The following is a 25,339-nucleotide window of genomic DNA, read 5'->3' as shown; positions in this document are numbered from 1 at the left end:
CAAAAAAGTGCATTTGATAAACAAACATAATTATTTTTAAAAATGTACTACTTTAGTTATCTAAACGCTCTTATATTTTTTTACAGAGGGAACATGTGATATTAATAAGTAGAACAATATCAAATGATCAGATACAAGCCCGAAGCCTGGAATTGATGAGATTTTAGATGGTGTCACAAGGGCATAAACCCACAATATCGGGTAGGTTTCATTCAATTTTTTAATAATAATTAAGAAACAATACATATGAGAGCAAAAAGGAAAAGAAAAAAAAGGACCAATCAATGAAGCTAGTTCTTCGGTTTTTCAAGATCGGGATGAAGTACTTTTAGGAATAGATGGAAAAACTGAAACACCTTGTTGACTACTTTGCCGGCATGTTAATAAATCTAGGTCCAGGTGTGCATTAATATTTAACATGAGTCCACAAACTTCTCTGAAAACATGACCCGATAGGCACTGGCAATCACTTAGCTGATCTGATCATGTTCCAAGTTTAATTTGTTCTGCAGGGTTATGGCATGCGTGCACTGGAGTAACGAAAGTTACAAAACTATTGTTTTCTGGACACAAATATAGAAAGAGAAATCTAAGAGTATGAATTAAGCAGAGGAGACATGCACCAGATGATCCCTGGCGCAGTGCAAATCAACACCCACAGCTCATTCTAATGGCACTGCACCCCTGTCTGCTCCATTTTAGCATTACTGGGTTCATAAGTAGCCTTTCAAATTAACTTCGTGCTTTTGAAATAACGGCACGAAAAGGTGGCTGTCAGGTGTGGCAATTCCATTTTATTTCGCCGTCAACCGGTGAAGAGGAGCAATAAATTTACTGCGATTGCACAGATAAAATACTTCCGAAGCACTGACTAGCTGAATCTCAAATCAAATCAAACGGACCTCACGAGCAGCACAAGATGCGCATTACAAGGTAGTCAGCCAAAAAAAAAAGAACGCCATGCCAATTCATCGCAGAAAAAGAAAGAAAGAAAAAGAGAGACCACTCAGTCAAAGATTAAGCAGTGATGCATTTTAAGATCTTTCGTAGGCACAGCAACAACCATTTTAGTAGTCAAAAACCACCATAGTAGTAACCACCACAACAACTTCAGACAAGCACTGATGAACAAACAGCACTTAGCAGAGTAACAAAGCTCAGATAGACAGCAGCAATATTACTATTTTCTACTACTAATGCATTTCACGGATTGTAGGGGAACCAGTGAACACTATACCAACCACCATATACTACCGCAGTCAGATAGATAACTTATGAGAAAGTTGGAGAATAACCCCGGAACAACAACATCTATAGCATGGCTAGATAACCGAGCAGCTTGCATATATAGAACATTATGGCACACTCTCATCGGTCCTCAGGGAAGAGCCATGCAGCCAGACGCATCTCATCACAACACTTCCAGAAAATACTGGGACATGCCGGAAGGACACTGCTGGATCTCATGTCATAGGCGCTGAAAGAAGTGTTCTCCTTGTCGTAGCAGTAGTCCGTACGATTCTCCTCATCATCATCCAAGAAGAAGATATAATCACCCGACAGCCCGTACTGAGACACAGACATGGCCCTGGAGCACCTTCGCCCTAGAAACAGCACTTGGTCATCCCCCATGGTCGACACCTTGACCCACCGTGAATGCTCAAAGTCGGCCTTGAAAACCTCAAACCCGCTCACTCCAGCAATAACTTCACCAGGCACTCCAGGTCCAGGTACCCGGCACCAAATTGCCCTTCGTACCATCAGCAGTGCCCCATGCGATTCAACCAGGTAGAGCTTCTTGCAGGGCATAGTGTTGTCTTCCAACACAACTGGATACCATGGCTCACTCTTGATGATTTGTCCAATCCGAGAAACCTGTGGATCGCCGGTGCTATGGTCCTGGCTGATGTTCACCACAAGGAGGTTCTCGTCATTGGCACTGGCGTAGAGCTTGCCCTGGTAGAACGCCATGTCTTCGAACCCCTTACACTGATCGTAAGCACGCACTGACCACGACGAGGCCCCTGGCTGGCACAGTAGAATCTGGCTGGTGTGTCCAATGCCAACCAGTGCAGCAACAAGGTTTGGCGAGCATGGGATTAGCTTACTTATGTGCAGCTTTTCCGATGTATTGATATGCATCCATGTGATGTAAGGGTCGGCAACTTTTGACCCATCCTCGAGTGACCACTTAGCGACTGCATTTGGAGGACGGAGTCGGACGCAGGAGAGAGCAGGGAGCGTGACGGTGGCCCTGGAGAATGGATTGACCAGGAAGCACCCGTCGTCACGTGGGAAGACGAGCCAGCTGCCACAGACACTCTCGTACCCTGCAAAGCCGCAACCAGGGAAGGAATAGAGCCTAGGGTACAAGATGCTGTAGAAGGTGCCGTCTGGGAGCGCGAGAAGAGGCAGTGGCGGGGGCACGAGCTGCTGCCTCGCGGCCGCACGCCAGTGCGGGCACACCGCAGCAAAGACGGCACGGTCGGCGTACTCGGGGAGCAGGCTGAGAACAAGGCCTACTATGTCCAGCGGGAGGTCTGACCACGACGACTGTGGCTGCGGGTGTGGTTTCTTGTATGCTACCATCATTCCTGCAAGGCTGAAAAGAAGCAACAGCATCATCGAATGATATCGTACTTCGAACATCGCAACCACCCCAAACGCGCCAAGCAATGCGTCGAACACCTGGCGTGCATACCCAGCGGACACGGCGGAAGCAGCGAAGAAAGCTCCAGTGAGCGAGCAGAAGAGTAGGCCGGGATATGAGGGGAGAAGGAAGAGGTGGGTACCGGAGAGATCGCGCCGGCAGCAGGGGTCGAATGGTCGATTGGCCGTCCGCGCCGCGCCGGTGGGTACCCCGCCGGCCGCCGCTCTGGCTGCTGTGCGACTTGAGGTTTTTTTAGTGGGAGTGCAGCGTGGAGCCCGAACGGGGCCGGGTGACCAAGTGAGTGCAGCCCAGGCCCAGCCCAGCGCTCATCCAACGGGCATTTCAGACAAAATGTAGTACCCCTAAAAAAGACAAAATATAGGAAAATATAGTTCTTGTTTATTTCCCATTCGTGGCCGTCTTCATCAACTTAAAATAAAAAGAGACTTCGTTTTCAGATGTTTTTATTTGAGTTCCAATGTCGATTGTATTACTGGAGACTTGAAAGAAAAAAACAGGTTCATGGAATGCAAAGATGGTGCATACTAAAATTTTGTATAAACCAGTTTTAGTATTCGAGATAATTTACAAATGTGATGTGAATTTTTTTTCAGACACACATGGACAAATAAAACTCTGTGTAAAAACATTACTTCGATTGATATAAAATGTACAGTATAATAAAATAATTAAATATATTCCACTATCCATAGATATCACTATTTTTAAAATTTTGTAAAGATATGTTCATTAGTAGGAAAAATATTCTATGCATAAAATAAATATATTTATACATGTCTAATTCATTAAAATAGAAAATGATGCAGAAAAACATAAAGAACAAATTTAACGACCGGAAAACAAAAAACAGTAAAGGAATTGAAGAAAAAACAAACAAAAGGGAAAACCAAATTAATTAATTTATGAAAGGACCCTATTAGCTGGGAACGTTCGCTGGGGAGGATGTCATTTGCGAATGATTTCTATGACAATTTTAGTTGTAGGGGATGGCAATTTGTTCAGACAAGCATGGAAATCCCTTCCTAGAGAAGGCAATATTTCCAAAACCTGTCATCGTTTGATCCCCGATCAAGTGGTTGCGTGTGCATTCCCTGAGAGTTCCTTCTCAGCGAACATTCACCAGTTAGCATTACCATTTATGAAATCCATAAAAAGAAGAAAATAAATTCCAAAAAAAGAAATAAAAAACAAAGTCCCGCCCTAGCTAAAATTAGTCAGGCCCGTGGCAATACAAAATTATGTTGACCATGCTTATTCCACACAACGAGTGTGAGTCAATAGGATTTTCACCTGGCAACCGGATAAAAAGAAGAAAAAAAGTTCCTTATAAAAGGACAAGAAAAAAAGATAGAATAAAGTAACTACTAAAAAGAAACACAAATGGATATAAATTTACAGAATTGAAAAAAATGTAAAATACAGAGAAAGAAAACCAAGACGAAGAAGAAGCAAAAAACCAAAAACGAAACTCCAAGAAAGAGATGCTTGCTGGGCTCGCCTAGCAAGAGAGATCCATTTTGCAAAGAGCGGATATCGAATGTGAGTTCAGAAGCTTCCCAGCAAACATGACCAGATAGGTACTGGAAATCACTTAGCTAAACAGATCATGCTCCAAGTTTAATATATTTTGCAGGGCTATGGAATCCGTCTACTGAGGTAACAATATCTCTCTGTATTATTATTTTCTGGACACATGTGTAGAAAAACAAACGCATGAGTGTACCAGATGCTCCCAGATGCAGTGGAAACAACCCTGGAGCAAATATATCAATTTCAATTTATGTCGGCTTCGACCTGTGAAGGAGACAAAAAAAATAACTGCCAATGCACAGATGAAACTACCCCGGACCACTGACTGGATCCCCAAATTCAATCAAACTACACTAGAAGCACAACCGCGCAAGGTTCATCACAAGTTAAATATCATAAAAACTGAGCAACTTGCAAAACAAATCTACCACTACAGAGTTAGTTACTATAGGGAGTCGACATCACATGAAAAAAAGGGACCATCACTACATGATTTAGATAGATGTATTTTAAGATCTTTATAGGCAGAGCAACAACCGCAGTATTGATTGAAAACCAATACATTTAACATGTTGACGATACATAGCAACATAGTATTAAGTTCAGACAACTGATGATTGACGATACATCGCAACTGACAGGGACACAGGGTAAGCAAGTTAAATACCAACGTATATCACGGCTTGCATGGGACCACCAAAACACATTAGCAACCGCCATACATACCAGTCAGAATGTCAGATAGATATACCATGTGACCAGATTGCAAAATAAACACTGGACAACATCTATAGCATGGTCAGATAACATGAGAGCAGCTTGTATAGCCACAACCCAACAACAATATAACACCTTCACTTCAGTCCTGAGGAAAGAGCCATGCTGCCAGACGTGTCTCAATGCGGCGCTTCCAGGAAATCATTGGATGAGGGGAAGAGACGCTGCTGAGTCACATGTCATAGGCGCCGTACGATGTGTTCTCCTCGTTGTAATAGTAGTCCATACGATACTCGTCGTCATCATCCAAGAAGAAGATGCGATTGCCGGAATGTTAATAAATCTAGGTCCAGGTGTGCATACATATTTAACATGATTCCTGGAAACATGGCTAGATAAGCACTGGAAATCACTTAGCTATTCTGATCCTGTTCCAAGTTTAATTTGTTCTGCAGGGTTATGGTCTGCGTGTACTGGGGTAACAAAAGTTACAAAACTATTATCCTTTGGACACAATTGTAGAAATAGAAATCTAAGAGTACTCCCTCCGTTCCAAATTACTTGTCTTAGATGTGTTAGATACAACAGTATCTAGATAAATCTAAGACGCGATAATTTTGGACGGAGGGAGTATGAAATAAGCAAAGGAGACATGCACCAGATGCTCTCTGGCGCAGTGCAAACAACACCTACAGTTCATTCTAATGGCACTGCACCCCTCTCTGTTCTAGGCATATCCATTTTAGCATCACTGGGTTCATAAGTAGCCACTCAAATAAACTTCATGCTTTTTTTGCGGGAAAAATAAACTTCGTGCTTTTGAAATCACAGCACGAAAAAGGTGGCTGTCAGGTATGGCAATTCCAATTTGTCACTATCACTCGGTGAAGGGAGCAATAAATTAACTGCAATTGCACAGATAAAATATTTCCGGAGCACTGACTAGCTGAATCTCAAATCAAATCAAACGCACCTGACAAGCAGCTCAGGATGCATTACAAGGTACTGTAGCAATTTCAGCCAAAAAAAAAGACCACCATGCCAATTCATCGCAAAAAAGGAAAGAAAGAAAAAGAGAGACCACAGTGACAAAGATTCAGATAAGCGATGGTGCGTTTTAAGATCTTTCATAGGCCACGTTACTAATCAAAAACCACCATAATAACTTCAGACAAGCGCTGATTAACAAACAACACTAAACAGAGTAACAAAGTTCAGATAGATAGATAGTAGCAATACTACTAACGCATTTCACGTCTTGTAGGTAAACCAGTGAACACTATACCAACCACCATACATATATACCACCGTCAGATATATAGATAACCTATGAGCAGGTTGCAAAATAACCCCGGAACAACAACATTTATAGCATGGCCAGATAACCTGGGAGCAGCTTGCATATATATAGCATTACGACTCATTCTCATCGGTCCCGAGGGAAGAGCCATGCAGCCAGACGCATCTCATCGCAAAGCTTCCAGGAGATATAGGGATGAGGGAAAAGGACACCGTCGGATCCCATTTTATAGGCGCCGAAAGAAGTGTTCTCCCTGTCGTAGCAGTAGTCCATACGATTCTCCTCATCATCATCCAAGAAGAGGATATAATCACCAGGCAACCCGTACTGAGACACAGACATGGCCCTGGAGCACCTTCGCCCTAGAAACAGCAGTTGGTCATCCCCCACGGTCGACACCTTGACCCACCGTGAATGCTCAAAGTCGGCCTTGTAAACCTCAAACCCAGTCAGTCCAGCAACTTCAATAGGCACCGCTCCAGGTCCAGGTACCTGGCACATGATTGTCCTTCGTGCCATCAGCAACACCCCATGCGATTCAACCAGGTAAAGCTTCTTGCAGCACATAGTGTCGTCCTCAAACACAGCTGGATACCATGGCTCACCCTTGATGATTTGTCCAATCCGAGAAACCTGTGGATCGCCGGTGCTATGGTCCTGGCTGATGTTCACCACAAGGAGGTTCTCGTCATTGGCAATGGCGTAGAGCTTTCCCTGGTAGAATGCCATGTCTTCGAACCCCTTACACTGATCATAAGCACGCACTGACCACGACGAGGCCCCTGGCTGGCACATTAGAATCTGGCTGGTGTGTCCAATGCCAACCAGTGCAGCAACAAGGTTTGGCGAGCACAGGAGTAGCTTACTTATGTGCAGCTTTTCCGTATTGATATGCATCCATGTGGTGTAAGGGTCAGCAACTTTTGACCCATCCTCGAGTGACCACTTAGCGACTGCATTTGGAGGCCGGAGTCGGACGCTGGAGAGAGCAGGGAGCATGAAGGTGGCCCTGGAGAATGGATTGACCAGGAAGCAGCCGTCGTCACGTGGGAACACGAGCCAGCTGTCACAGACACTCTCGTACCCCGCGAAGCCGCAGCCAGGGAAGGAATAGAGCGTAGGGTAGAAGATGCTGTAGAAGGTGCCGTCTGGGAGCGCGAGCACCGGCAGTGGCAGGGTCAGGACCTGCCGCCTCGCGGCGTCACGCCACTGCGGGCACACCAGAGCAAAGGCGGCGCGGTCGGCGTACCGGGGGAGCCGGCTGAACACCACGCCTCCTATGTCCAGCGGGAGGTCTGACCACGGTGACCGGGGCTGCGAGCGTGGTTTCTTGTCTGCTTCCATCAGTCCTGCAGAAAAGCAACAAGATCATGTCATCGTACATCGCAACCAGTCCCAGACCCGGCAAGCAATACGTCGAACACCTGGCGTGCATAGCTAGCGGAAATGGCGGGAGCAAGGAAGAGAACTCCGGTGAGCGAGCAAAAGAGTACGCCGGACGATGAGGTGAGAAGGAAGAGGTGGGTACCGGAGAGATCGCGCCGGGAGCGGGGTCGATTGGCCGTCCGCGCCGCGCTTCGCCGGTGAGCAGCTCGCCGCTCTGGCTGCTGTGCGGGTGGAGTTTTTTTTAGGGAGTGCAGCGTGGAAGCCCGAATGGGAGCGGGTGACCTACCTGTATGGCTCAAGCCAGGCCCAGCCAACCTACCTGTATGGCTCAGCCAAAATGTATTTATTTCCCATTCTTTTTCTTTTTTCCGGGGGATTTATTTCCCAATCGATTCAACGTTTGAAATGGCCGTGACCGTCTTCAACTTAACATAAAAACTACAGAATTTCTTTTCAGGTGTTTTTGTTTGAATTCAAAGGTCTTTTTTTTTCAGAATAGTTTGGATTGCTTACCACACATGTCACGTGGTTCGAATTCAAAGGTCATCCGGGCTACTATATCTTAGTGACGTTTGGCCCCACGAAATCTGTGAATAATTTTAATTTGTTTTAAAGAAAAATAAAGGTTCATGGAATGCAAAGATGGTGCATATTAAATTTTGTATAAATTCTTTTACTATTCGAAATAATTTACAAACATGATGTGTATATTTTGTTAGACACACATGGGCAAATAAAACCCTGCTGAAAAAAATGTTTCGATGGATATAAAGGTACAATATGTTAGAATAATTAAATATATTCCACTATCCACAGATATAACTATTTTAAAATACCTAAATATATATTCATTAGTAGGGAAAAAATACTCCATGCATTAGATAAATATATGTATACATATTTAATTCGTAAAAATAGAAAATGATGCAGAAAAACATAAATACAAATTTTAGCGACCGGAAAATAAAAATGGCAGTAAAGGAATTAAAGAAAAATGAAACAAAAAGGGAAACCCCAATAAATTAATTTATGAAATCCATAAAAGTGAAGACAAAAAGAAATTCTAATAATAAGAAATAAAAAAATCCCACCCTAGCTAAAATGGTTCGGCCCCATGAGGATTCAAAATTATGTTGACCATGCTTATTCCACACAACGAGTGGCAATAGGAATTTTTCACCTGTGGATGGGATAAAAAGAAGAAGAAAAGATCCTCAAAAAGGACAAGAAAAGGTAGAATAAAGCAACTACTAACAAGAAGAAGAAAAGAAACACACATGGATATAAATTTACAGAATTAAAAAATGTAAATACAGAGAAAGAAAAGCAAGATGAAGAAGAAGCAAAAACCAAAAATGAAACTCCAAGAAAGAGATCCATCTTGCTGGGCTCGCCAACCAAGAGAGATCCATCTTGCAAAGAGCGGATATCAAATGTGAGTTCAGAAGCTTCCCGGCAAACATGAGCAGATAGGTACTGGAAAACACTTAGCTAAAGCAAACATGAGCAGATAGGTACTGGAAAACACTTAGCTAATCAGATCATGCTCCAAGTTTAATATATTTGCAGGGCTATGGAATCCGTCTACTGGGGTAACAGTATCTCTCTGAAATATTATTTTCTGGACATATGTGTAGAAAAATAAACTCATTACGCATGAGTGCACAAGATGCTCCCAGATGTAGTGCAAAACAACCCTGGAGCGAAAATATCAATTTCAATTTATGTCAGCTTCGACCCGTGAAGGGGACAAAAAAATTAACTGCGACCACACAGATGAAAGTACCCCGGAACATCGACTGCAACTCCAAATTAAGAAAAATCCACATTTCAACCTTGAACTAACCAGGCAGTTTGATTTACAACCCTCATCTTTAAAACCGGCCATACTACACCCTTAACTTATCAAACAGTTCAAAACACAACCCTTACTCGGTTTTAGCCTGGTCAACTGGTTTTGACCAAGTCAAAGCTGACTAGGCAGCCAACTCAGCAGCCACACACGAACATATCCTAACCTAGATCTCTCTCTCTCTCTCTCTTTTTGCGGGTGTACCTAGATCTCTCTCTCTCTCACCCTCTCTCTATGTCCGTTCACACTTCACCCTGACCCAACCACAACTACTACGCCGCCCTGGGCAATTCTTTTCTACTTAATTAGTAGATGAGGCAATCTTTGCCACCGTTTTAAAAAAAAATCCACGACATGGTAACATAATTATATAGACCAGTACACCATAAACAACTATCACCTGTAAAATAACATCAATGGCTTATATATTGGCGAAGGACAATGATTTTAGAAAAAAGAAATTAGAAAAAAAATAGAGAGGCATAAAACTAAAAATAAAAAATAGTGATGCAAATACATATTAAAAAGCAAACAATGAAAAAATATAAGCAAGAAAAGAAAGGAAAAACAAATTGTAGTTTTTGGGCGACCAAGCAAAAGGAGGGCACATATGAATAAAAAACTCTTACTTCATCCTATAATGTAAGACGTTTTTTAAGACCAGTCGGAGGGAGTAGTTAACAGTGCTCCCATTCATATGATCCCTTTTAACAAACTGCACTCATCCAAAAACATCCATGCTTGGTCAAGCACAGTTACATAAGGCTCATCACGATTATACAAAAAAGAAAGGCTCATCACAACTTTGTACTCTTCAAATCCACGACATGGTAACATGGCCTGGCAGCTTATCACGCATAGTAATTTCAATTTATGTCGCCTTTGACCGGTGAAGGGGGCTGAGAAAGTAACTGCGGCAGCACAGATAAACTACTCTCAAGCAGTGACTGAATCTCCAAATTCAGCCAAACCACGCAAGCAAATCTACCAATTCAGAGTGCAAAATTATCGCAAAGGATGATATCATCAAACGGAAGATACAGATAAGCAATGATGCATTTTAAGATCATTTACTGACATAGTAATGACCACAATTGTACTTGAAAACTGATGGAGTCAACAGCTTCCATAGTAAACACCATATTTAGTTCAGGCAATTTACTGATACACATGGCAACTAACGGCATAAGCAAGTTATACTAACGCATTTCACAGCTTGCATGAGACCACCGAACACCATACCATTAACCTGTGAGCAGCCAGCAAAATAAACATCTATCGCATGGTCAGATAGCATGGGAGTAGCTTATATATAGCAACAACCCAACAACAATGCAACACCTTCAATTCAGTCCTGGGGGAATAGCCATGCTGCCAGACGCATCTCCTTGCGGCGCTTCCAGGAAATCATTGGATGAGGGGAAGAGATGTCGCCGAGTTGCATGTCATAGGCACTGCATTCTGTGTTCTCCTCGACGTAACTGTAGTCCACACGATACTCGTCATCATCGTCCAAGAAGAAGATGTGATTGCCCAACAACCCGTACCGAGACACGGCCACAGCCCTGGAGCACCTTCGACCCAGAAACAGCACCTGGTTATCCCCCATGGTCGACACCTTGATCCATCGCGAGTGCTCAAAATCAGCCTCGAATACCTCAAACTCGCTTTGTCCAGCAATAGCTTTACGAGGCCCTCCAGGTCTAATTTCAGGAACCTAGCACCAAATATTCCTGCGTACCATCAGCAACATGCCACGCGATTCAACCAGATAGAGCTTCTTGACGGGCAAACCATTCTCTTCAGACGCAACATGGTATAACCTGAAATCCGCCTTGCCCTTGATGGCCCTTCCAATCCGAGAAACCTGTGGATCGCCGGTGCTTTGTGTTAAGGAGTATTAGTATTGGTCTAGGAGTCCTTATTAGTCTATGTTTAGTTTCCTTGCACCTTAAGTCATGTGTAATATATATATGCCCCTTGGGTCTTCAATAAAGATAAGTTGCTTTCCTAACATGGTATCAGAGCCTAGGTTTAGGTCTCCGGACGCTGCAACTCGTCCTTACGAACCAATTTTTTTTCTCCACCTATATCGATCTGTTCTGGGTCGATCTCGTCTTCTGGCATCGTTCCCAAGCTGCGTGGGCACCTACCACGTACCACGGAGCACCTGCCGCCCAGCTGCTTCGGTCGATCCAAGCCGTGATGCCCGTGACGCCGGTGACGTGTGCCTGCCCAGCCGTGATCGCCCGCAAGGCAGGATGCCTCGACCTGGTTGGCTACGGCGCCGCGTACACACGCGTGCGCCAGATCAAGTTACTACCCCGTTCCAATCCAAATCGAGGCCGCCTCATCCAGCTAAGGCCGATGACGGCTGCTCCGCCCGCGTGTACTCCTCCCGGTTGGCTGCTGCTCTGCTCCCGCACGTCCATCTGCGTGCTGCTACTGTTCCCGCTGCCCTTTGCTGCTCTGCTCAGCTGCTGCGTTCCTGCTAGCCTGCTAGTTGCTGCGCATGTGTTGAGTAAAAAAAAAAAAGCTTCACGTTCCTTCTGCTGCCACCGCTGCTAGTCTTTTAGTCATTGCATCTAGTCTACTATGCTTTCTAGTTTTCTTTGTTTTTCACTGCGTCCACCAAATCCGTTGATATTTTGTGTTTCTCATGCCATGCGAGTCCAACATACCTTTGTCCGTCAGCCTTTTTCTGGTCATTGTCCTCTGTATAGGATTTCTGTGGCCTCTCTTTGCATTGTTGATCTAAGCCCATTCTCTTGCCGCCGAGCTTCTTTCGCCGTCGGTTTTCATGGGCCATGATTCTTTAAGCAATGCTTCTTCTCTTGATGTGCTATCTTCTTTCGACAACCCATCTTCTCTTGATACTTCTTTTGTATCTTCTATTGATGCGGTGTCTTTCTCTGATGTGCCATCTCTTCATTTTGGCGACTCGACAGGTTTTGAAGACTCTTCATGCTACGGCGACACTCTCAAGACACGGATCTGGATTATCATTTTTTTTTAGTATTACACTTCTTCAAATGCAATGCTATTGCATACGCTTTGCATTTGAGGGGGGGTGTTAAGGAGTATTAGTATTGGTCTAGGAGTCCTTATTAGTCTATGTTTAGTTTCCTTGCACCTCAAGTCATGTGTAATATATATATGCCCCTTGGGCCTTCAATAAAGATAAGTTGCTTTCCTAACACTTTGGTCGTTGCTGATGTTCACCACAAGGAGGTTCTCGTCATCGTCAAGGGCATAGAGCTTGCCCTGGTAGAATGCCATGTCTTCAAAATCCTTACATTCATCACACGCGCGTACCGACCACGACAAGGCCCCTGGCTGGCAGATTAGGATCTGACTAGTGTGTTGAACGCCGACCAGTGCGGCAACAAGGTTTGACGAGCACAGGATTAGCTTAATTGCGTGCAGCTTCTTTGACTTATTGATATGCATCCATGTAGGGTAAGGGTCGGCATATTTTGACCCGTGCTCAAGTGACCATTTAGCGACTGCATTTGGAGGCCGGAGTCGGACGCTCGAGAGAGGAGGGAGCGTCACGACCGCCCTGGAGAAAGGGTTGACAAGGAAGCACCCATCGTCGCGGGGGAAGACAAGCCAGCTGCCACAGACGCTCTTGTACCCAGCAAAGCCGCACCCTGGAAAGCGGAAGGCCTTATCATAGGGGATGCTGTAGAAGGTGCGGTTTGGCAGCGCGAGCAGGGGCAGCGCAGGGGTCTGGAGCTTCTGCCTCGCGGCGGCGCGCCATCGCGGGCACACCGCAGCGAAGCGGGCGCGGTCGGCGTACGCGGGGAGCAGGCTGAGCACCAGGCCTGCCAGGTCCAGCGGCAGGTCTGACCATAACGGCGGTGGCTGCGAGTGCGTCTTGTTCTCTGCTTCCATCGATTCTGCAAAGAAGAAACAACATCAGCAAAGAATGACGGCAAGACAACGTTTTTCTGCCGCGCAGAGGCAATAAGTCGAACAGCTGGTGTGCGTGACCAGACGCTGCTGATGCAGGGACAGAGACACCCCCTGTAGGCGATCGAGGGAAGAAGGAGAAAGGTGGGTGAGTAGAAGGAAGAGGCGGGGTACCAGGGAGAGCAGCGCCGTCCCGGTGCCAGAGCGGGGACGCCGGTGGCAGGCTGCCACTCCTGTTGCACCCCGGGGACGCCGGTGCCGGAGTGGTGTGGCTTCCCGAACGGGACCAAAAATTTTTTTTGAGGGGTAAGTTTTTTTTGTGTGTGACCAACTGAGGGTAATTTTCGAGGGATGTGTGCAGCCCAGGCCCAGCTATATGGACCGGGCCCTTAATCGGCGCCCCCCAGCTCTTGGAAAACAGCATCTTAAAACCATTTTCTTTTCCAAAACCCTTAATTAGAGATTTGAATTAGTACAAGTATTTACATTTTACAAAATAATAATTTGTTAAACATTTATGAGGTCTACTTAGGCAACTTGTTGCCTTTGGCCAAACCTTTGCAAGATATTTTAACAATGTGTCGACGCTTTTGTTTGGCCAAATTGTGGATTGTTTTGATCTTTAGAATTTTTTTAGTGCGACTGCAAGGCGCGTGTGCTTTTCTTCGCTGCCAGGATACAAAGGGGTTTACAATTCCATGGATGATTGCTCAAACTTTTCTATCTCATTTGGACTTTCTGTCTTGCACCATCTGATCATGCACGTCATCCAACATCTCCTTATATTCTCACTACCTTCGATTTTCTCATTCGTGTCTTCTTAATTTTATTCATCTTCGTGTTTACCCGGTACATGTGCGTCGTCGCCATCTCTCTCATTATGAACATCTTCGGTATCGTCACTGCCGTCAGATCCTCACCGTGTTATGTCCAACGCGTATAACCATCACTAAAACCCCTCTTCCACAAATGATATTCAAATTCATCTTTGTTCTTACCATTCTTGTTTTCTCCACATCTACGACATGGACAACACATCCTTTGTCTGCCATTGACCTCCATGTGTTGGAAGGCAACTTGAAGAAACCCTTCCAACTTTTCGATTCAGTCGCCCTATTCTCATACATTCATCTTCAAGCCATCTACACCAAGCATATAATTAGCGCTCCGTGTGGGAGAGAAAATAATTTCCCCACATTTATATAATATAATTGGAACAAATTCGTGTGCTGTGATTTTCTTCATAAATATCCTTAAATATGGTTCTAATATGTTGTCAGTGTGGAAAATACATTTAGCTATACAAATATTAATGTTCTGTATGTGTTTTTTTTTTGAAGTGTTAGTCTATGAAATGTGTTAGTCTATGAAATGTGTTTATCTTCTCCCACAAAATAAATAAACAAATGTGTTTATCTATTTAAGAAACACGCAACATGCTAATTTCACAAACAAAATGGGTTAAGACCGTCATTGCCCCTCCCTCACCAAAGCCGAACAAACCTTTTTGTAGTAGACAATAGGGAAATTGCCGTGCTAAGACCCCGTAAGACCAACACACCAGAGCAACAACTATCGCTGATGAAGAAAGTCCTAGATCGAAAGGATCAAACTTATAAATACTCAAATGAAGACGAACGAAGACCAGATCCAAACAGAACTATCGAAAATCAGCACCGACCGAATCCCACGAGAACCGACGAAGACACACCTCCACACACCATTCAACGATACTAGACGCACCATCAGCGTGGGGATAGAACGTGGGAGACATTATTCCTACGAATGGACGTCGCCGCCGCCACACAACCCTAACCAAGACGCTAAACCTAACAAGAACGAGAGTGGGGTCCCTCCCGTCGGCGAGGGGCCGAGATCCTCCGCACCTACATGGCCTAGAAGCCATCTGAGATGGGATAGACTGACGGCGGCACTGACGGGAGGAGAAAGAGTTTTTCTTGTGGAGGAGGAAAGAAAGAACTAATTAAAGTTATATTGATTCTAAAAAAATAAAAGTTTTATTGATCAAGTCATCAATAAACAAATTATTTTGAAATTGCCCAACAAAAAACTATCACCTGAAATATTTTGTAAAGACGAAGGACAAGAAACATACAAAATATAATTCAAAGAAGATATAAACAAATAATGATAAGAGAAGAGATATAAAAATATAAAAATAAAAGAAACAAAAAAGATAGAAGCGGGAATAGAAAGGAAAGTAAAAAACAAAAAAATGATTATTGGGTGACCCAGCAAACGCAGAAACGGAGGGGGCAGATGATTTTCCTTTTAGAAAAGATGTTGTACTCACCCAAAAATTAAAAGCAAACCTCACGCAAATGACTCAGTATTGTTTTCAAACGCAAATGACAAATAAATATATTTAATTCAAAATATTATCTACGCACATGTTCCACTGTCTAATAACTGTGTAGACAGCAAAAAGATGCTCTGTACTTGAAAAAAATCTTGAAATATGTGTTCAAACCACACAGCTGCACAAGGCTCATCACAAGATATCTACTTGAGCACAAAGCAAATCTACCACTATAGGGAGTCAGAGGCCACCAAGCCAAAAACATCGCAAATCTTCCATATGCACAACAGCCACGGCACTAGTTGAAAACCAATGCAATAACTTAGACAGTAACAAACCATAATTACTTCAGACGATTACTGATGCTCTGCAACCAACAGAGTAATCTAGTTCAGATAAAACAGACCATGTTCGCAGGCACAGAAACAACCACAGTACTAGTTCAAAAACCCATGCAGTTAACAACTTGCATAGTAACCACCATAATGAGTTCAGGCATTAGTACTGATAACCATACTAGTACTGCTAATGCATTTCATGGCTTGAATGGGTTCACTGAACACCATACCAACCAGTAACTACCATACATACCATGGTAAGATAGATAACATATGAGCAGCTTGCAAAATAACCACTGTACAATAACATCTATAGCACGGTCCGATAACCTGGTAGCAGCTTGCATAGAAATAACAGCGCTTCAGTCATGAGGGAAGAGCCATGCAGCCAGGCGCATTTCATCGCAACGCTTCCATGAGATCTCTGGGTGAACAGAACTGAACCCGCCAGATCTTATGTCATAGGTGCCAAAAGAAGCGTTCTCCTTGTCATAGCCATACTCCATACGATTTTCCTCATCATCATCCAAGAACGAGATCTGATCACCCAGGACCCCATACGGAGACAAGGACACAGCCCTGGAGCACCTTCGCCCTAGAAACAACACCTGGTTAGCCCCCACGGTCGACACACTGACCCACCGTGAATGCTCAAAGTCAGCCTTGAAAACCTCAAACGCGCTCCATCCAGCAACAGCTTCACCATACAGCCCAGATTCAGGAACCCGGCACACAATCGTCCTGCGTACCATCAGCATTGCCCCACAGGATTCAACCAGGTAGAGCTTCTTGCAGAGCATAGCGTTGTTGGTGAACGCAATTGAATACCATGGATCACCCTTGATGACTTGTCCAATACGAGAAACCTGTGGATCCCCGGTGCTCTGGTCGCCGCTGATGTTCACCACAAGAAGGTTCTCGCCTTTGGTGAGGGCGTAGAGCTTGCCCTGGTAGAATGACATGTCTTCAAACCTCTTGCACCGATCGTATGCACGTACTGACCATGACAAGGCCCCTGGCTGGCACATTAGAATCTGACTGGTGTATCCAATGCCGACAAGGGCAGCAACAAGATTTGGTGAGCACACGACTAGCTTACTTATGTGCAGCTTGTCTGAGTCCTTGATATGCATCCGTGTGACATAAGGGTCAGCTACTTTTGCCCCATGCTCATACGACCATTTAGCGACTGCATTTGGAGGCCGGAGTCGGACGCTGGAGAGAGGAGGGAGCGTCACTGTTTCCCTAGAGAAGGGATCGACCAGGAAGCACCCGTCGTCGCGGGGGAAGACAAGCCAGCTGCCGCAGGCACTCTGGTACCCGGCGAAGCCGCAGCCAGGGAAACGGAAGGGCTTGGTATAGGGGAGGCTGTAGAAGGTGCCGTCAGGGAGCGCAAGCAGCGGCAGTGGTGGTGGCAGCAGCTGCTGCCTCGCGGCGGCACGCCACTGCGGGCAAACTGACGCGAAGCGGGCACGATCGGCGTGCGCGGGGAGCAGGCGGAGCACCAGGCCAGCCAGGTCGAGCGGGATGGACGACCATGACAGCACCGGCGGCTGCAAGTTGGGTCTCTTCTCTGCCGCCATCATCCCTGCAAAACAAAGAATCAACAGCATGAGTGAACGTTGCCTCGCTTTCCGACATTGAAGACACACCAAGAAGAATCACGGCACAACAGCATTTCCCTCGCGCAGAGGCAATGCGTCCAACACCTGGCGCTCATGGCCAGCGAACGCAGCGGGGCGGGACAGAAACCCAAACGGCCAAACCCCACAGGCCACAGCATTACCTCCCCGTGCGAACCACACCGCGGCGAAGCGGGCGCGGCTGGCGTACGAGTGGAGCAGGCGGAGCACCAGGCCGGCCAGGTCAAGCGGGATGGACGACCACGAGCGCACGGTCTGCGACTGTGATTTCTCCTCTGCCGCCATCGTCCCTGCAAGTGCAAAGAAACAAAATCATCAGCGATCGCTGCCCTTTCATCGAACATCGACCATCCAACATAACACAACGAGAAAAATCACGGCACAGCAACATCCCCGCGCAGAGGCAATGCGTCGAACGGCTGGCGCGCATGTCCAGCGGACGCGGCGGGAGCCGAGACGGAAACCCAAACCCCAGAACCCGGGCTAGCAAGAGAGGAAGAGGATGGCGCCATAGAGCAGCGCCGTACCGTTGCCGGAGCAGGCGTCGATCTGCCGTAAGCGCCTGATGGCCGGACGACCACGGCGGGCGCGGGGAGGAACACCCAACGGCCAAGGCCCCAGCTTCCATGCCCCTCCGAGCGAGCGAGAAAAGCGGAAGAGGCGTCAGGAGAAGGGAGAGTCGGGTACCAGAGAGAGCGGCGCCGTCCTCCCGGTGCCGGAGCTGGGGTCGATCCGCGGTGCGCTGGTCGCCGCGCCGCTGCCGTCAGTGGAGTAGAGTGGAAGAGGTTTTCTTTTTTCTAAACACGCAGGCAAGAGGAGATTAAAGGAGCTGGCGTCCTACAGAAAGACCAGTTTTTTTTTTTGCATCGATGTATTTTACTTTTATTATAGCGGGGATGCATCGATGTATTTAGTCAGCATGTGCCTTATAAAATTAAGTCTTTTCTAAAAGATGAAGAAACAATAATAAAATGATGTCGACCCATTTTTTTATTTTCTAAAAGATGTTCCTATGCAATCCATCTGATGTCGACGGGATAGCAATAAATCATTTGCTATGCCTACCGTCCCGACATGACATAGATTCAAGCACAGATGGATCAACAACTCTTGGGCACACCATAGCCCAAGATCCAAGGTAATGTCATGTTGAATCCTTGCAGATAACACTAAAAGATCTAATATTTGATGATCTGCTCCATCTACTCGAAACTTAGCAATAGCAGGAATGGGAGGGAAACCAAGTGCCTGATGACAAGAGTTCTGATAACCTTGCGGCTGAGGCTGGGCTTGGGGCTCGGATGATTTAACAAACATGTGTGTTCCTTGCGGACTTTGAAATTCATGCTCATGTAGGGCCTACTCGCAAGCTAAATGGCCCATAGAGTGATCAAAACAGACACAAAAATTTATATATGGTAGAGAATCCATCAGGAAGAAATTCAACATTTAGCATTTGGTCACTAGTTTGTTTCATCAACTCCACCAAGTCTTGATTTGCAAGAGCCTAGACACACAGAGATACGGTGCAATCCATCAAGAAAGCAATGTGGGATCATTCACCTACGGGATTAGGACAAGAATTGTCTAAATTTTTTTCGAAACGGAGGTAAAAGTTTTGCCTCATCGATTAATTAAAAAGAAGAGAATTGCCCAGTTAATTTAAGAAAAACTGGGCGAAAACCTACATAAATAGAGCACGGACTAACTACTCACATGGCACGAAATCCCCCAACCACACAGTCGGCCCTTGCCAAACTCTCTGAATGCACAACATCCATAAACCCTGACACTACTACTACGCCAAGTGAATCCCAACAAAAACACCACAACACAAGACATCATGCACCTCCCAATCCAAGAGAACAAGCCGAGAGACCGAAGATTATCCATCAAGCAACCAGAGACGCCTTGCCTATGATGTCACTCTTGCCTTTGCCCATCTTCTTTTGTTTGCCCCTTATTGGTGTTCTTGTCAGGAGGCAAGCAATCGACCTGCCCAAACCAGATCTAGCAACCTCCACGCTAGCGAGCAAGTCACAAAGTTCCTTCACGAAGAGAGCATTTGAATTTGGAGTTGGAGTAGGTGCCAACACACTTGGCTCAATGGCCATGTCACTCACGGGCATCACCTGCTCGATGGTCGCAGATGAGGGAAGGGCAGCAACATCTGGAACTCCGCGCTCGATGACTAACGCCTGACGCCCAATGGACTTGGGAGAGCGAGAGATTGCACTGTCCAAATCACTACTCTCCTCAGCATCAGCTATCTGGCTCGACTCCAGGGGTGATGTTGGTGGCAAAGCCACACTCGAGATCTCGGGAGGGTCTACCTGTAGTTGCTCGACACACAAAGGCAAAACCAGGCCCCCACACAACTCCCGAAGCTCGGGCATGATCTGTAACACCGGAGTCACAACCACATCATTGTCAAGTCCCTCCGAGGCTAATGGCGATGAGCTGGCCCTAGCCCGAGGGGAGAAACGACCATGAAGCTCGTCTCCCTTCTCAGCGTCGAAGCTACCATCGGGCATAATCAAAGGGTGCAACACATGAGTAGTCTGCAAACACAGGCGGCGTCAGGGAGAGCCCGCCCAGTGCAGCCTCAGCTCGCTCCATGAAGCTCTCCATCCGCAACATCCAACCTTTCATAGAGTCAACGACATCACGCAGAGGCTGGACCGTTTTCTCAAGCTGAAAGGAAGCCATACCAAGGAGCTCAGAGCACAGCAACTCAGCCTGCCTCTCCAAAGTGGGCCGCATCGAGGTATCCGTCGGGGCCATTGAGCCAGCAGGAGCAGAAACGATCGATGCCCAAGAATCACGACAAAATGCCTTCGAGAGGGGCAGGGCTTCTTCCTGGACCTTGTATGGAGATGGAGCTTGTTGGTGCTCGACAGGGAGGCGGGGCAATGGCGACACAATAGCTCTTCCCAAGGAGCTGAGGGGACGCCAGGCATTGCGGCACTCATGCGCTCGATGACTGTTCTCAAGGCATCGATAACATCTAAAAGGATCTCTACAATCTGCTGCACGGTGTCCAGGAAAGAGACATCTATATTGATGCTCTCGAGACTTTCTTCACCTCAAAAAATTCGGAAAATGTTGAAACTTCAGCACCACAGATGTCCCAATGTCGTTGAAAGGAATGCATCGGATAACCATCAGGCACCTATGCTTTAGTCGGGAACATTTGAAAAAGGGTGCATTTCACTTCCTCACAGCTATATGACTTGAGAGGTTTTGAATTCATGTCTTCCTCAACTATGTCTATGTGGTACAAACATTTGTAGACAACACTTCCAAATCACATGGCATGCCAGTGTCAACCGTGACTAATCGGGACATGATTTTCACCAGCATTTTTTGGCAAACCATTTTCAAATATCTGAATGTTGCTCTAAATAGTTCCACACATCACCCTCAAACAGATGGCCAGACTGAGAGGATGAACCAAAGATAGAGGCTTATTTGAGAAGTATGGTCTTTTGCTGAGCCTAAAAAGTGTTCATGGTTGTTATTTGTTGAGTGGTGATGCAACACCTCCTACCACACAACCACCAAGTTCACCCCGTTTCAGATTTTATATGGATTGCCTCCTCCTCTTATAAATGAAATATACGTTCCTGGTCCAGTGTATATAGTTAGGCACTTAGGCTAGAACATTTTTAGAAGGAAAAAAAGCATACATCAACAATTACAACACAATTTGTTAGAAAGATCAAGTTAGAATGAAAAAGCATGCGAATATGAAAAGGACTGACGTAACATATGAAGTTGGTGACATGGTTTATTAAAAATGCAACCATACCGATTGGCGGCATTTGGTATAAGAATAGGACTGGAACTTGCAACAAAACTCTATGGCCCCTTCATAATTTTACAGAAGGTGAGTACTTGAGCATGCAAACTACAATTACCTTTTTTTTGCGAAGTATACAAACTACAATTACCTGACACTACACAGATACATGATGCTTTCGCATCAGTCAGTTAAGGAAACACTCAGGTCCTGGCTGTTACAGCTCCAGGACTTCCTCTGGTTTACTCACATGGCAAGACAAAAGTGGCACCAATCATGGTACTAGACACAAGACTTGTTCCTAGACACCAAAAATTGGTTACACAGGAGCTGGTTCAGTGCCTGAACATGTCACTCGAAGAGGCTACCTGGGACGATGTTGATTCCATCAAGTACACGTTCCCAGAATTCTCCAATGGAACCACTCGCTCATGGTTTCCTCCTCCTCATCCTTGTGGGCAAGGATCATCTTCAGCAAGGTGCAATTTTCAGGATCCAGATGTTCTGAACCTGACAAAATTGAATCTCTTCGAATAATTCAACACCGAGCTCTCTGAAGGTTCAAAGGAGGAAGAGAACGATCGGTTGACGTGTGAAGAGATCAATAGCTCACGGCGACGATAGAATCCACTTTTACTCGACCGTTCTCTTCCTTATAGCGCATTTCGTGGAGCTTACTTTCACCACGCTTTTGTTAACTGACCATTTCTTTACCGCACATAATACCTTTCCCTTATAGCGCATTTCGTGGATCGAGTCATCTTCTTCTTCTTCTCCAAGTCGTTGTAGCCTGGCTCTAAAATCCTAGGGAACTTGTATCAGATTATCAATTCGGGGTATCTGAAATCAAATCGCCACGGTATAGTTCCTCCATTACTGACAGGTCATCGGTGCCTAGTGTTGTTCGGCGTGCACGGTGGTTTGCCATGGTGGCATGCAGTGTTGCAGAGTCTTCAGTACTCACATCGGCCGCGACGGTTTCTTGTTCCGGTTGAAACTCCATGGCGCATATAAACTGTTGGATTAAAATCCGCTAAGGCTTTGTTCGGTTACACCTCCCCATAGAGGGATTGGGGTGGATTGAAGGAGGTTTTGACTTGTAGAGGGTGTAATCCCTGCCAATCCCTCCCAAACCCCTCCATTTTCCCTGTCAACCGAACAGGCCCTAAGGCGGAGAAGTAGAAATGCCCTTGGGTAGTGGGTACCATGATTTTGCAGATAAATATGAAAATATTCATGAACACGCCCGAACATGTCGGCAAAACCGGACATAAACATTTGTTGCATAGCCCTTGAAGACGGTCTAGGATCGTGACGGTGTCGCTATCGGCGACGCCCGGGGCAATCTGAATGTGTTGGGTATTTGCATAGGCATCGTAGAGCCACGTGTAGTGTAGGCCAGCGACTCACTTTACCAGTGAACGTATGTATGCCTGAAACTCTATGCACTATGTCTGAAACTCTGAACCTAGGCGAACAAGAGTGTGGACAGAATTTATAGCCTTATAAGAAAAGAAACCATATGCACATCACCAGTCGATCAATGGGAGGGGAGAACTAATGTACTAAGTACTAGTACAACTGAAGAACATTACAGGAATCGCAGACACAATTTCGCCAAGTGTCCGGAACAAATATTAGGTTTCTCGCAAAAAAAAAAGAATTAGAACGTGTACTGTATTTGTTGATTTGTATGAATCCTTTTTTAGTGCAGTAGCATGTACTAGCATAATTCCATTATTCCCTTTTCTTCACCTTGCAATGCTGATTATGAGCATGGTATGTTCATCTGTAACCAGACCGAGGACATGGATGCGGGCAGAGCTTCAGAAGGAGTAGAAGCTGCGCAGCCTGTCCTTGTTCTCCTGCCACCACACCCTCGCCTTTACCTCGCCGAACTTCTCACGGCTGCAATGAAATGCAACACCAATTCAATCATTCTCAGTCCAATACCTACTAGCTAGCTTCACACCTCAGGCACCGCTTGGAATGGGGGTAATTTTATACGCGTGTATTTATTCTACAGGTGTAAGTTACAGGTCAACAGTTAAGATCAGCCTGAAATGAAAACGAACCGGAGGAGGTCCGTATCTTATACCGGCCAGAAAACGAGCAGAAACGCTAATCCAAACAGGGCCTCAATCTCTTCATCTTGGACATTGGTACCTGAGTTCGACGTGCCGGAGCTGCAGGGGGTGATCGGGGTAGGCCCGGACGGTGATGAACACGCCGGGCTCGTACTCCTCGACCCACTCGCTCCACGGCGTGTTCCTCTGGTGGTGGTCGCTGATGTCGCCCTCCTCCTCCTCCTCGTCTTCTTGGGCCGCCGGCGCCACCGCTTTAGGTGTCGAGGTCACTGTTGGTGGCGTTTTGCATCCTCTGAGGGTGTCGGGCGCGGTGACCAGGCCCAGTATCGGCGACCCCGCCGTGCCGCTCGACCTGCTCCCGCTGGACGGCTCGCCGGCCGCCATCGCATCATCCTGTGCCAACCAAATCCACCACAACACAAGCATTGCAATTCAGTCGGTCGAATCGAATCAAGCAAATGATCGATCAGATCAAGCGCAGCCGTGCGTGCATACCGGCAGCGCTTCTTCTTCGTCGGACTCGGACTGGCACGGGGTGGCAGGTGTGTCGTCGTTGCCATCGCCGTCGGACTGGGTTACAAGGCTGTAGAGCTCGACGATGCGGTCGTGGTTGTCCGCCCACCAGCTTTGCGCCGCCCAGTCGTCGAACAGCTCGTCCCGGAACCGCACCTTCCGGAGGCGGTTGGTGCCGTCGGGGCGCGGCGCCAGCGTCATCAGCACGCCCGGCTCCGGCTCCGCCACCCACTCGTCGGCGCTGTCGTCGCCCTTCTCAGCCGCATCGTCGTCGGCGTCCAGCGAAGGAGAGCAGCACTTGTCCCGGTCCTCCGTGTGCAGCAGATGATCATGCCGGCGGTCGTCCGCTTCGTCCCGCAGATGCGCCGGCGTGATCTTGGCCGACGTCAGCCCTGAACCATCCATGTAACGCTCACGGTCCGCCTCCTTCTGCTGCCTCCGCCGCGGCCGCGCATGACCGACACCCCCGGCCGCCTTCGCCTTGAGAGACATGGCCTTCATCTGAAAACACAAGAGAGACAGACTGATCAGCAGGCACGAAGCAAGCAATGCGCGCACGCAGATGCAGGCACGGGGTACGTACGTTCTTGGCCAAGCCCCTGACGACGCTGATGGACCTGGCGGCCGTGCTGTCGCCGGCGCCGCCACGGAAGCACGCGTGCATCTCGATCGCCGGCCTCTCCTCTCCTGGCCGGGACGAGTTGAAGTTGGATCGGGAAGAAGATGAAATTTTGAAACCAGGCAGGCTTGTGCGCATAGGCAGGCGCAGTTAATGCAGACGGCGTATTTCTTGGCTACGTTCGTGCGCGAGCTATACGGGCGGCGCGGGCGTTTCGGATTTCGAATCCCTGCTGCATGCTGCGGTCGAGAGGTTGGATTTCGGATTTCGAACGGCCAGGGTAGGAATGGGCCGGCCCATATAGAATTATGTTTTCTTTCTTTCCAAGAAGCACAGCGCGCGCGGAAGTAAACCAAAGCCAGTGCCTCCACGAGAAGTAAATTTATGTTTCTTAAAGAAGCAAAGATATTATATTTTTCTTTTTCTTTTTAAGAAGCACAGACGTGCGACACAAGTTTGTATTTCTCATGAAAGCAAAAAACATGACTTTTTTTGTTCTTTCGGCGAAGCACAGATGTGCTTCTCGCGGAAACAAATCTATGCCTTCACAAGAAATACATATGTGCTTTTCATGGAAGCACACAAAAAACATTTTTTAATTTTATTTTTAATTATGCATCAAAGATAAAATGTTCTCGTAACTTTG

General features: G+C 46.5%; 4 protein-coding genes and 1 pseudogene across 8 annotated transcripts; all 5 read right to left on the bottom strand.

Moving 5' to 3' along the window:
* Nucleotides 1-1,122: 1,122 nt before the first annotated feature.
* On the bottom strand, nucleotides 1,123-2,971 carry LOC125529128 (F-box protein At2g26160-like). 3 transcript variants are annotated; one of them, XM_048693535.2, is made up of 2 exons: nucleotides 2,793-2,971; nucleotides 1,123-2,688 (listed from the first exon to the last, which is right to left on the bottom strand). In XM_048693535.2, exon 2 carries the CDS (start codon nucleotides 2,647-2,649, stop codon nucleotides 1,369-1,371), a length of 1,281 nt encoding a protein of 426 aa, XP_048549492.2. In that variant the 5' UTR covers nucleotides 2,650-2,688; nucleotides 2,793-2,971; the 3' UTR covers nucleotides 1,123-1,368. The 3 variants fall into 3 exon arrangements, with proteins under 3 accessions (XP_048549492.2, XP_048549501.2, XP_048549508.2); XM_048693544.2 differs by having other exon boundaries at nucleotides 1,123-2,602; nucleotides 2,793-2,969; XM_048693551.2 differs by having other exon boundaries at nucleotides 1,123-2,602; nucleotides 2,702-2,958.
* Nucleotides 2,972-6,027: 3,056 nt separating this feature from the next.
* LOC125538992 (putative F-box protein At1g65770) lies at nucleotides 6,028-7,901 on the bottom strand. The gene is made up of 2 exons (XM_048702340.2): nucleotides 7,747-7,901; nucleotides 6,028-7,567 (listed from the first exon to the last, which is right to left on the bottom strand). The coding sequence occupies exon 2, from the start codon at nucleotides 7,560-7,562 to the stop codon at nucleotides 6,345-6,347; it is 1,218 nt and encodes a 405-aa protein (XP_048558297.2). The 5' UTR covers nucleotides 7,563-7,567; nucleotides 7,747-7,901; the 3' UTR covers nucleotides 6,028-6,344.
* A 2,602-nt stretch (nucleotides 7,902-10,503) lies between these two features.
* On the bottom strand, nucleotides 10,504-13,663 carry LOC125538986 (F-box protein At2g26160-like; annotated as a pseudogene). Its single transcript, XR_015609585.1, has 3 exons — nucleotides 13,546-13,663; nucleotides 12,657-13,358; nucleotides 10,504-11,367 (listed from the first exon to the last, which is right to left on the bottom strand). The product of XR_015609585.1 is annotated as an F-box protein At2g26160-like (transcript).
* A 2,450-nt stretch (nucleotides 13,664-16,113) lies between these two features.
* Nucleotides 16,114-18,499, bottom strand: LOC125538979 (uncharacterized). 2 transcript variants are annotated; one of them, XM_087531358.1, is made up of 3 exons: nucleotides 18,360-18,499; nucleotides 17,816-17,962; nucleotides 16,114-17,617 (listed from the first exon to the last, which is right to left on the bottom strand). In XM_087531358.1, the coding sequence occupies exons 2-3, from the start codon at nucleotides 17,955-17,957 to the stop codon at nucleotides 16,392-16,394; spliced, it is 1,368 nt and encodes a 455-aa protein (XP_087387484.1). In that variant the 5' UTR covers nucleotides 17,958-17,962; nucleotides 18,360-18,499; the 3' UTR covers nucleotides 16,114-16,391. The 2 variants fall into 2 exon arrangements, with proteins under 2 accessions (XP_087387484.1, XP_087387485.1); XM_087531359.1 differs by lacking the exon at nucleotides 18,360-18,499 and adding an exon at nucleotides 18,200-18,351.
* Nucleotides 18,500-23,300: 4,801 nt separating this feature from the next.
* LOC125533119 (putative protein Brevis radix-like 5) lies at nucleotides 23,301-24,831 on the bottom strand. The gene is made up of 4 exons (XM_048696889.2): nucleotides 24,658-24,831; nucleotides 24,057-24,575; nucleotides 23,641-23,954; nucleotides 23,301-23,382 (listed from the first exon to the last, which is right to left on the bottom strand). Exons 1-4 carry the CDS (start codon nucleotides 24,829-24,831, stop codon nucleotides 23,301-23,303), a joined length of 1,089 nt encoding a protein of 362 aa, XP_048552846.2.
* Nucleotides 24,832-25,339: the final 508 nt, after the last annotated feature.

This window comes from Triticum urartu, chromosome 1A (assembly GCF_056163025.1).
Source record: "Triticum urartu cultivar PI428250 chromosome 1A, HENAU_Tu73, whole genome shotgun sequence".
NCBI classification, from domain to species: domain Eukaryota; kingdom Viridiplantae; phylum Streptophyta; class Magnoliopsida; order Poales; family Poaceae; genus Triticum; species Triticum urartu.
The sequence above is the reverse complement of the archived record's forward strand: the minus strand, read 5'-3'. Positions and strand labels throughout refer to the sequence as shown.